We start from the raw sequence: 11,429 nt of genomic DNA, 5'->3' as shown, positions 1-11,429 counted from the left end.
TTCAGCAAGCCACCTTTTACGAATGGAATGCCAGGCGAGCTGCACATGAAGCAGCCCGTTGTGCACTATATTTCAGCAAAGTGATGCTTGACCTCTGCATCACCGCTGCAATTCGCTTTGTGTTCCTGATTCCTAAACACCTCCGCAACTGGGATTTTCCTCGCCTCATGCTGGGGTCTGTTGTTGACTAATTTATCGAGAATGATCGTTTTGCTTAGCCAACAAATTCATTAGCATTGAATCATGTGACTGCCAGAATGGTCGACGGTGAAATGGACTGGAGTGCACAGTCCCTGTTGAAAATAATATTTCCATTCAATTTGATACTTTTTAATTGGTTTTGTGTTTATTGTTTCTCTCCCTTTAAAATAGGACACTTTTGTTTGGATTATGTTATTTTGTTTTATGGCACTGGGGATGTTGTCCTAATTGGCCAATTAGAGGGCGGCGGCACAGTGGCGCAGTGGTTAGCACCGCAGCCTCACAGCTCCAGGGACCCGGGTTCGATTCTGGGTACTGCCTGTGTGGAGTTTGCAAGTTCTCCCTGTGTCTGCGTGGGTTTTCTCCGGGTGCTCCGGTTTCCTCCCACAAGCCAAAAGACTTGCAGGTTGATAGGTAAATTGGCCATTATAAATTGTCACTAGTATAGGTAGGTGGTAGGGAAATATAGGGATAGGTGGGGATGTTTGTTGGGAATATGTGTAGTGTAGGATTGGAAGAAAATGGGTGGTTGATGTTCAGCACAGACTCGGTGGGCCGAAGGGCCTGTTTCAGTGCTGTATCTCTAATCTAGAGGAGTAGAAGGTGAACCAGCTGGTGTTTTGCCTTTTTCGTCCTACAGTTCCTATGTTCCTATGTTTATGGGAACAGGAGTGTGGTTGGGGGTGGAGAGGGGCGGGCAGGTGGTTCCCAGTGAGCTGTGAACAATGTGTCGGATCAGTCTTCTTATTTCATACCGTATCCTAAGCTCAAGTTCCAAACCATACTCAGGAGATATATTGCGGTTCCTTCAGTAAACAGTTATGTTTGGTTTCCAATAACAGATCAGGGATCAGCATTTTTGTCTCCCAAATGAATGCAAAGATACTCTGGGCCCTCGGAGCTAGTGGCACTGCACCAGGCCTGAGCCAGCGCGAGAAGGAGAACAGGAAACAAACTGAGAATATGTTGCAACACTGAACTGCGCGGTGATGCAGTATTCATTATATATATTTTTTTAAATCACACAGTGGATAATTGTACCAGGAAGTGGAGACCGTGTGTGACATGGACAAGAATAATAAAGGATGGACTATAATGTGCAATTTATGCTGGATTTTATTGTTTTCATCGTTGAAATAATTTAACAATTAGACTCATTGGATATTTCATTCCTTTCTTTAACTCGACTCTGAATTGACTTTGGGTCCCGACATAAATGAAAGGATTGATGCAAGAACTCAAAAACTGAAGCATATATCCGCTTTCCTCCAGAACATAATTTGATTCGTTGAAATTGGAACCAGAGAAATAACTAATGCTCAAAATTCGGACGTAGAGGAAAGACACAAGCTGTAACAAATATAACAGGATGAAACTGCAAGAGACACAGAAGAGTAAAACAATGGAGTTTCTCCGCTTTTCTGTCTCTGGGTCACTCTGAGTCTTTCCATTACTATGGGCTCGGAGTCTCCTGCGAGCTCTACTGGCTGCTAGAATGTGTCTGATGGTCAGAGCATTAAGCAGTAAAATCAGAATGAATGGGAGACAAGGGTTTAAAATACGGTGAAGCCAGTCAAATGTGACCCATGCAGGTGATGTATAATAAGTTAATTTTATGCTGCAGAACCAGGGTATGCTGTTAACTATATACACAGGTTCACATATAAAATACACAAAGGTATTATTTAAGCAGGTCAGTATACAGACCGTTCCTATAACCCTTGCCGCTGTTTTCTTGGAGCAATATTTCATTTTCAGCTTATTGCAACAAATGGCCATAAAGCGATCAAACGTGAAAACAACCGTGAACCAGACAGAACTATCAATGGCTGCAAAGTTCAGGGCGACACGGAGACCATATACTGGTGTGATGCTCAGGAAACTGAATGGCAAATAATTAGTAACAATTCGGTTTAATATCACAGCAGTGATAATGACCAGGAGATCCGTCATGGCCATGGACACTAGGTAGTAAGTAATACATCTGGACAGACCACATCTTCCTCGGCACAGGATCACAATCACTGCCAGGTTAGCTGTACAAGAGAGAGATTGAGAGACTGATAAATAAAAAGAAAAATAGCAAGAGTTTATGCGTGAGAGACAGACCAAGAACAGGGCAGCTGCAGATCCAACTCCCAACAAAATCATCCCTTTGAGAGAACTCTGGGCGAAAATTGCAGCTTTGACACGTGATCCTGAGTTGGAAATGGTCCCATCTCTTCTGTTTCTGCGTGCAAAGTAATCATCCAGATTTTTAAAAAGTCATGCTAATGACATTGGAATACAAAACAAAATAAAGAAACATATCAGAGATCAGCGAGGCATCAGAAATCCATCAACATTAACGGGAGAACAGCAAATAGGGAAGAAAACTACATAATAATAACTGATTACAGGAAATATTTAAGAGGGTGAATAATACAACAAAATACATTAAGGATGGAAACGAACAAGTAGGTAGGGAAAAATGAACTTACATTTAAAATGGATTATTTTCTGCTGAGCATCATAAACGTCCTCATTCGATGAATTGTTGTAAAAGTATTCACTGTTGGAAAATTTGGGCAGTAAATCTGCTCAAAAGGATCGTCAAACAGGGAGGAGTGAACAAACAATTCACGTTTTCTAATTTTGAGGAGGTATGTTGGTGAGGACGCAGTGATAACTTCAGCACTTCTGCTGATCGTCACCGGGGATCTCCAGTATAGATCTGAACAACTAGAACTGACAGATAATGTGGTATTTTATTTTTTTAATTTGGAGATACAGCGCTGAAACAGGCCCTTCGGCCCACCGAGTCTGTGCCGACCATCAACCACCCATTTATACTAATCCTACACTAATCCCATATTCCTACCACATCCCCACCTATCCCTATATTTCCCTACCACCTACCTATACTAGGGGCAATTGCTAATGGCTAATTTACTTATCAACCCGCAATTCTTTGGCATGTGGGAGGAAACCGGAGCACCCGGAGTAAACCCATGCAGACACAGGGAGAACTTGCAAACTCCACACAGGCAGTACCCAGAATTGAACCCGGGTCGCTGGGCTGCGATGCTAACCACTGCGCCACTGTGCCTCATTCGGGGAAAGGACGTTCTGACGATGCAGCACTCATTTCTCAGTGCTGAACTGTGCTTTTGCTAGATAAGATTAGCGCTTAGTCCAATAGTGGATACTGAAATTAAAACTTATCGCCCCAGATGGCACCAGTTACACCTCCTCACTCAATTTGGAGAACAGAGTGAAGACGGGAACAGCCTGGGATTTTCCCGGTTGCAAGGAGCAGAAGGATAGTCCTATCGCAGCTGTGGTCATGTAGAATAGTTACCAGCAGCTGATGTGGAATAAGAGAACCGAGGGGAACCATGCGAGTTAGAGACTCAGGTCAGAACGATTGTGTTCTGTGAGTTTAGGGCGAATACAGATCGTTCATAAAATGCCTACTTTTACATTGCTTACATTTCTGTCAACAACTCGAAGTTTGATCATTTCCTTCAATAAATTAATTCACTATATTCAGTGGGGAATTGCTCAATAGTTCACTACTCTCAATAAATGAATCATTTTTGGAATGTCTCTGTCACTTTCAAAGTCAATAGCACAATTGATCTGCATTAGACTGCGATAATAGGTTGATAACTCACTATCAGTAAATATTAAAACGACAATAGAACTACATTTACACCATTATAACAGTTGATAATTCACCCACAGTGACACTGTCAAAAACACAATAGAATTATATTTAAAAAATGGTAACAGTATGACAATTCACGAAGAGTAACACTGTTGTCATGGAACTGTTATTTTCTCTCCTCTGATTAAAAACAGTGTGCCTTTTAGAATGAGTTGAAAACGGCGTGCCTTTAAAAACTAAGGGCACTTGTTTCCAATCTTGACAAATACATGAATAGGAAGGGAATAGAGGGATATGGGCCCCGGAAGTGCAGAAGATTTTAATTTAGGCAGGCATCAAGATCAGCGCAGGCTTGGAAGGCCGAATGGCCTGTTCCTGTGCTGTACTGTTCTTTGTTCGTTTGTTCTTTGCAGGTAACAACAGGAGAGAGAGGAGGTCGTATGGCATGCTGTAACTTTTGACTGTGTCAAAAGATTAGCTAAAAAATGTCAGATCTGGAGTCTCGTGAAGCATGTCCACTGAAGAAAGATTCTCTGAAAATAAAAGACAAAGTGCTGCAAATACTCAGGATCTCTCTCCCTCTCTTAGAAGAAAATCTACATTCCTACAGGCTGTGTTATTGCCTAAACAGTGGGGAGGGGGGGGCAATCTCTGGAAAGGAGCATTCGTATTGTTGGAGGTAGCAAATTCATTTTTTCCTTCCAAACCCTAAGATAAAAATTGGACGGTCTACACCTGGGCCGGACTGGAACCAATGTCCTTGGGGGTGCTTTTGCTAATGCTGTTGGGGAGGGTTTAAACTAATGTGGCAGGGAGATGGGAACCAAATGAAGAGGTCAGTGGACAGGAAGGAGGTAGTAACTAAAGCCTGTAAGGAACTAGATAATGAAGTCAGTGTGACAAAGGGGAAGAGTAGGCAGGGAGCAGATGATGAGTGCAAAGGGACTGGTGGTCTGGGGTGCATTTGTTTTAATGCAAGAAGTGTAGTAGGTAAGGCAGATGAACTTTGGGCTTGGATTAGTACCTGGCAGTATGATGTTACTGCTATTACTGAGACTTGGTTGAGGGAAGGGCATGATTGGCAACTAAATATCCCAGGATATCGATGCTTCAGGCGGGATAGAGAGGGAGGTAAAAGGGGTGGAGGAGTTGCATTACTGGTCAAAGAGGATATCACAGCTGTGCTGAAGGAGTGCACTAAGGAGGACTCGAGCAGTGAGGCAATATGGGCAGAACTCAGAAATAGGAAGGGTGCGGTAACAATGTTGGGGCTGTACTACAGGCCTCCCAACAGTGAGCGTGAGATAGAGGTACAAATATGTAAACAGATTATGGAAAGATGTAGGAGCAACAGGGTGATGGTGATAGGAGATTTTAATTTTCCCAACATTGACTGAGATTCACTTAGTGTTAGAGGTCTAGATGGAGCAGAATTTGTAAGGAGCATCCAGGAGGGTTTTCTAGAGCAGTATGTAAATAGTCCAACTCGGGAAGGGGCTATACTGGACCTGGTGTTGGGGAATGAGCCCGGCCAGGTGGTTGAAGTTTCAGTAGGGGACTACTTTGCGAATAGTGATCACAATTCCATACGTTTTAGAGTACTCATGGACAAAGACGAGAGTGGTCCTAAAGGAAGAATGCTAAATTGGGGGAAGGCCAACCATGCCAAAATTCGGCAGGAGCTGGGGAATGTAGATTGGGAGCAGCTCTGTGAAGGTAAAGCCACATTTGATATGTGGGAGGCTTTTAAAGAGAGGTTGATTAGCGTGCAGGAGAGACATGTTACTGTGAAAATGAGGGATAGAAATGGTAAGATTAGGGAACCATGGATAACAGGTGAAATTGTGAGACTAGCTAAGAGGAAAAAGGAAGCAGAAATAAGGTCTAGGAGATGGAAGAAAGACGAAGCTTTGAAAGAATAGCGGGAATGTAGGACCAATCTGAAATGAGGAATTAAGAGGGCTAAAAGGGGCCATGAAATATCTTAAGCAAACAGGGTTAAGGAAAATCCCAAAGCCATTTATTCATATATAAGGAGCAAGAGGGTAACTAGAGAAAGGATTGGCCCACTCAAGGACAAAGGAGGAAAGTTATGCGCAGTGTCAGAGAAAATGGATGAGATTCTAAATGAGTACTTTGTATCGGTATTCACCGAGGAGAGGGACATGGCGGATGTTAAGGTTAGGGACAGATGTTTGATTACTCTAGGTCAAGTCGGCATAAGGAGGGAGGAAGTGTTGGGTATTCTAAAGGGCATTAAGGTGTACAAGTCCCCAGGTACGGATATGATCTATCTCAGGTTACTGAGGGAAGCGAGAGAGGAAATAGCTGGGGCCTTAACAGATATCTTTGCAGCATCCTTAAACACGGGTGAGGTCCCGGAGGACTGGAGAATTGCTAATATTGTCCCCTTGTTTAAGAAGGGCAACAGGGATAATCCAGATAATTATAGACCGGTGAGCCTGACGTCAGTAGTAGGGAAGGTGCTGGAGAAGATACTGCGGGATAGGATCTATTTCCATTTGGAAGAAAATGGGCTTATCAGTGATAGGAAACATGGTTTTGTGCAGGGAAGGTCATGTCTTACCAACTTAATAGAATTCTTTGAGGAAGTGACAAAGCTGATTGATGAGGGAAGGGCTGTAGATGTCATACACATGGACTTCAGTAAGGCGTTTGATAAGGTTCCCCATGGTAGGCTGATGGAGAAAGTGAAGTCGTATGGGGTCCAAAGTGTACTAGCTAGGTGGATAAAGAACTGGCTGGGCAACAGGAGACAGAGAGTAGCAGTGGAAGGGAGTTTCTCAAAATGGAGACGTGTGACCAGTGGTGTTCCACAGGGATCCGTGCTGGGACCACTGTTGTTTGTGATATACATAAATGATTTGGAGGAAAGTATAGGTGGCCTGATTAGCAAGTTTGCAGACGACACTAAGATTGGTGGAGTAGCAGATAGTGAAGGGGACTGTCAGAGAATACAGCAGAATATAGATAGATTGGAGAATTGGGCAGAGAAATGGCAGATGGAGTTCAATCAGGGCAAATGCGAGGTGATGCATTTTGGAAGATCCAATTCAAGAGTGAACTATACAGTAAATGGAAAAGTCCTGGGGAAAATTGATGTACAGAGAGATTTGGGCGTTCAGGTCCATTGTTCCCTGAAGGTGGCAACGCAGGTCAATAGAGTGGTCAAGAAGGCATCCGGCATGCTTTCCTTCATCGGACGGGGTATTGAGTACAAGGGTTGGCAGGTCATGTTACAGTTGTATAAGACTTTGGTTCGGCCACATTTGGAATACTGCGTGAGTTCTGGTCGCCACATTACCAAAAGGATGTAGCTGCTTTGGAGAGGGTGCAGAGGAGGTTCACCAGGATGTTGCCTGGAGGGCGCTAGCTATGAAAAGAGGTTGAGTAGATTAGGATTATTGTCATTAGAAAGATGGAGGTTGAGGGGGGACCTGATTGAGGTGTACAAAATCATGAGAGGTAGAGACAGGGTGGATAGCAAGAAGCTTTTTCCCAGAGTGGGGGATTCAATTAGTAGGGGTCACGAGTTCAAAGTGAAAAGGGAAAAGTTTAGGGGGGATATGCGTGGAAAGTTCTTTACGCAGAGGGTGGTGGGTGCCTGGGACGCGTTGCCAGCGGAGGTGGTAGACGCTGGCACGATAGCGTCTTTTAAGATGTATCTGGACAGATACATGAATGGGCAGGAAGCAAAGAGATACAGGCCCTTAGAAAATAGGCGACATGTTTAGATAGAGGATCTGGATCGGCGCAGGCTTGGAGGGCCGAAGGGCCTGTTCGTGTGCTGTAATTTTCTTTGTTCTTTGTTCGATAACTTTGCCTCAGAAGTGACTCTTTGTTCGAACATAGAACAGTAGAGCACAGTACAGGCCCTTCGGCCCACGATGTTGTGCCGACCCTTTAACCTACTCGAAGATCAAACTACCTACATACCCTTCATACTACTATCATCCATGTACCTACCCAAGAGTCGCTTAAATGTCCCTACTGTATCTGCTTCTACTACCACCGCTGGCAGTGCATTCCACACACCCACCACTCTCTGTGGAAAGAACCTACCTCTGACATCTCCCTGACACCTTCCTCCAATCACCTTAAAATTACGCCCCCTGGTGATAGCCCTTTCCACCCTGGGAAAAAGTCTCTGGCTATCCATTCTATCTATGTCTCTTATCATCTCGTACCCCTCTATCAAGTCACCTCTCATCCTTCTTTGCTCCAATGAGAAAAGCCCTAGCTCCCTCAAGCTTTCTTCGTAAGACATGCCCTCCAGTCCAGGCAGCATCCTGGTAAATCTCCTCTGCACCCTCTCGAAAGCTTCCACATCCTTCCTATAATAAGGCGACCAGAACTGAACATAATATTCCAAGTGTGGTCTAACCAGGGCTTTGTCGCGCCGCAGCATAACCTCGCGACTCTTAAACTCAATCGACTTGTTAATGAAAGCCAACACACCATACGCTTTCTTAACAACCCTATCAACTTGGGTGGCAAATTTGAGCAATCTATGGACATGGACCCCAAGATCCCTCTGTTCCTCCACACTACCAAGAATCCTGTCTTTAAGCCTGTATTCTGCATTCAAATTCGACCTTCCAAAACGAATCACTTCACGCTTTTCCAAGTTGAACTCCATCTGCCACTTCTCAGCCCAGCTCCGCATCCTGTCAATGTCCCGTTGCAACCTGCAACAGCCTTCCACACTATCCAAAACTCCACTAACCTTCGTGTCATCGGCAAACTTACTAACCCAGCCTTCCACTTCCTCATCCAAGTCATTTATAAAAATCACAAAGAGCAGAGGTCCCTGAACAGATCCCTGCAGAACACCACTGGTCACCGAGCTCCCGGCTGAATACTTTCCATCTACGACATCCCTCTGTCTTCTATGGGCCAGCCAATTCTGTATCCAGACAGCCAACTTTCCCTGTATCCCATGCCTCCTTACTTTCTGAATGAGAGCCTACCACGGGGAACCTTATCAAACGCCGTGCTAAAATCCATATACACCACATCCACTGCTCTTCCTTCATCAACGTGTTTTGTCACATCTTCAAAGAATTTAATAAGACTTGTGAGGCATGACCTGCCCCTCACAAAGCCATGCTGACTATCTCTAATCAAACTATGCTTTTCCAAATAATCATAAATCCTGTCTCTCAGAATCCTCTCCTTTAATTTGCCCACTACCGACGTAAAACTGACTGGTCTGTAATTCCCAGGGTTATCCCTATTCCCTTTCTTGAACAAGGGAATAACACTTGCCACCCTCCAATCATCTGGTACTACTCAAGTGGACAGTGAGGACGCAAAGATCATCGCCAACGGCGCGGCAATCGCTTCCCTCGCTTCCCATAATATCCTTGGGTATATCCCGTCTGGCCCCGGGGATGTATCTGCCCTCATGTCTTTCAAAATTTCCAGCACATCCTCCCTCTTAACATTAACCTGTTCGAGGATATCTGCCTGTTTCACGTTGTTCTCACAAACGACCATGTCCCTCTCACGAGTGAATATTGAAGCAAAGTATTCATTTAGGACCTCCCCTCCCTCCTCCAACTCCAGGCACAAGTTCCCTCCACTATCCCTGATCGGCCCTACCCTCACTCTGGCCATCCTCTTGTTCCTCACATAAGTGTAGAACGCCTTGGGATTTTCCTTTATCCTACCAGCCAAGACCTTTTCATGTCCCCTTCTAGTTCTCCTAAGTCCATTCTTCAATTCCTTCCTGGCTACCTTGTAACCCTCTAGAGCCCTGTCTGATCCTTGCTTCCTCAACCTTAAGTAAGCTTCCTTCTTCCTTTTGACTAGCTGTTCCACATCTCTTGTCATCCAAGCTTCCTTCACCCTACCATCCCTTCCTTGCCTCATCGGGACAAACTAATCCAGCAGTCGCAGCAAGTGCTCCCTAAACAACTTCCACATTTCTGTCGTGCATTTTCCTGAGAACATCTGTTCCCAATTTATGCTCCCCAGTTCCTGCCTAATAGCATTGTAATTCCCCCTCCCCCAATTAAATATTTTCCCATCCCCTCTGCTCCTGTCCCTCTCAATGACTATAGTAAAGGTCAGGGAGTTGTGATCACTATCAACGAAATGCTCTCCCACTGAGAGATCTGCAAATCAAACATAGCCTCCCCTCCAGTCGGCCTATATTCATCTTGAGTCAGGATACCCTCCTGGACACACCTGACAAAAACTGCTCCATCCAAACTATTTGCACTCAGGAGGTTCCAATCAATATTAGGGAAGTTGAAGTCACCAATGACAACAACCATTTTACTTCTGCACCTTTCCAAAATCTGCCTCCAAATCTGTTCCTCCGTGTCTCTGTTGCTATTGGGGGGTCTATAGAAAACTCCCAATAAAGTGACTGCTCCTTTCCTTTTTCTGACTTCCACCCATAATGACTCAGTGGACAAACCCTCCTCAACGACCTCCCTTTCTGCAGCTGTGATACTATCCCTAATTAGCAATACCACTCCCCAACCTCTTTTACCTCCCTCCCTATTCCTTTTGAAACCCCGGAACATCCATTCCTGCCCCTGTGATATCCATGTCTCCGTAATGGCCACAACATCGTAGCTCCAAGTACTGATCCATGCTCTAAGTTCATCACCCTTATTCCTGACACTTCTGGCGCTAAAATAGACACACTTCAACCCATCATACAGGCGGCAACTTTGCCCTTTCAACTGTCTAACCTTCCTCACAGACTCTCTGCACTCGGTATCTGCCTGTTCAACAGCTACCCCATCCACTGATCCGTAGCTCCTGTTCCCATCCCTCTGCCAAACTAGTTTAAACCCTCCCGAAGAGCGCTCGCAAACTTCCCGCCCAGGATATTGGTGCCCCTGCAGTTCAAATACAACCCGTCCTTCTTGTACAGGTCCCACCTTCCCCAGAAGGTATCCCAATGATCCACATATCTGAAGCCCACCCTCCAACACCAGCTCTGTAGCCACGTGTTCAACGGCTCTCGCTCTCTGTTTGTCACCTCACTAGTACGTGGCACTGGTATCAATCCTGAGATTACTATCCTGCTCGTCCTGCATTTCAGCTTCCAATCTAACTCCCTATATTTGCTTTTCAGGTCCTCATCCCTTTTCCTAGCTATGTCATTGGTACCGATGTGTACCACGACTTCTGGCTGCTCCCCCTCCCCCTTAAGAATACTGTAGACTCGATCCGATACTTCCCTGACCCTGGCACCCGGGAGGCAACATTCCATCCGGGAGTTTCATTCGCGACCACAGAATCTCTTGTCTGTTCCTCTAACCATTGAATCTCCTATCACTTTCACTCTGCTATTCTCCCCCCTTCCCTTCTGAGCCACAGAGCCAAGCTTAGTGCCAGAGACCTGGCCGCCGTGGCTTTCCCCTGGTTGCTCGACCCCCCCCCCCAACCGTATCCAAAATGGTCACCTTATTATTGAGGGGAACGGCCACAGGCGATCCCTACACTGTGCGCCTATTCCCTTTCCCTCCCCTGACGGTCACCCAGCTACCTTTATCCTGTAACTTAGGTGTCACTACTTCCCTATAACTGCTCTCTC

The 11,429-nt window shown here is 45.2% G+C and overlaps 1 protein-coding gene across 1 annotated transcript; it reads right to left on the bottom strand.

The window, feature by feature from the left end:
- Positions 1–1,326: 1,326 nt before the first annotated feature.
- On the bottom strand, positions 1,327–10,152 carry LOC137348842 (probable G-protein coupled receptor 139). The gene is made up of 3 exons (XM_068014079.1): positions 10,050–10,152; positions 2,682–2,777; positions 1,327–2,237 (listed from the first exon to the last, which is right to left on the bottom strand). Exons 1-3 carry the CDS (start codon positions 10,150–10,152, stop codon positions 1,327–1,329), a joined length of 1,110 nt encoding a protein of 369 aa, XP_067870180.1.
- Between the last annotated feature and the right edge of the window lie 1,277 nt (positions 10,153–11,429).

Source organism: Heterodontus francisci, chromosome 34, assembly GCF_036365525.1.
Source record: "Heterodontus francisci isolate sHetFra1 chromosome 34, sHetFra1.hap1, whole genome shotgun sequence".
NCBI classification, from domain to species: domain Eukaryota; kingdom Metazoa; phylum Chordata; class Chondrichthyes; order Heterodontiformes; family Heterodontidae; genus Heterodontus; species Heterodontus francisci.
The sequence above is the reverse complement of the archived record's forward strand: the minus strand, read 5'-3'. Positions and strand labels throughout refer to the sequence as shown.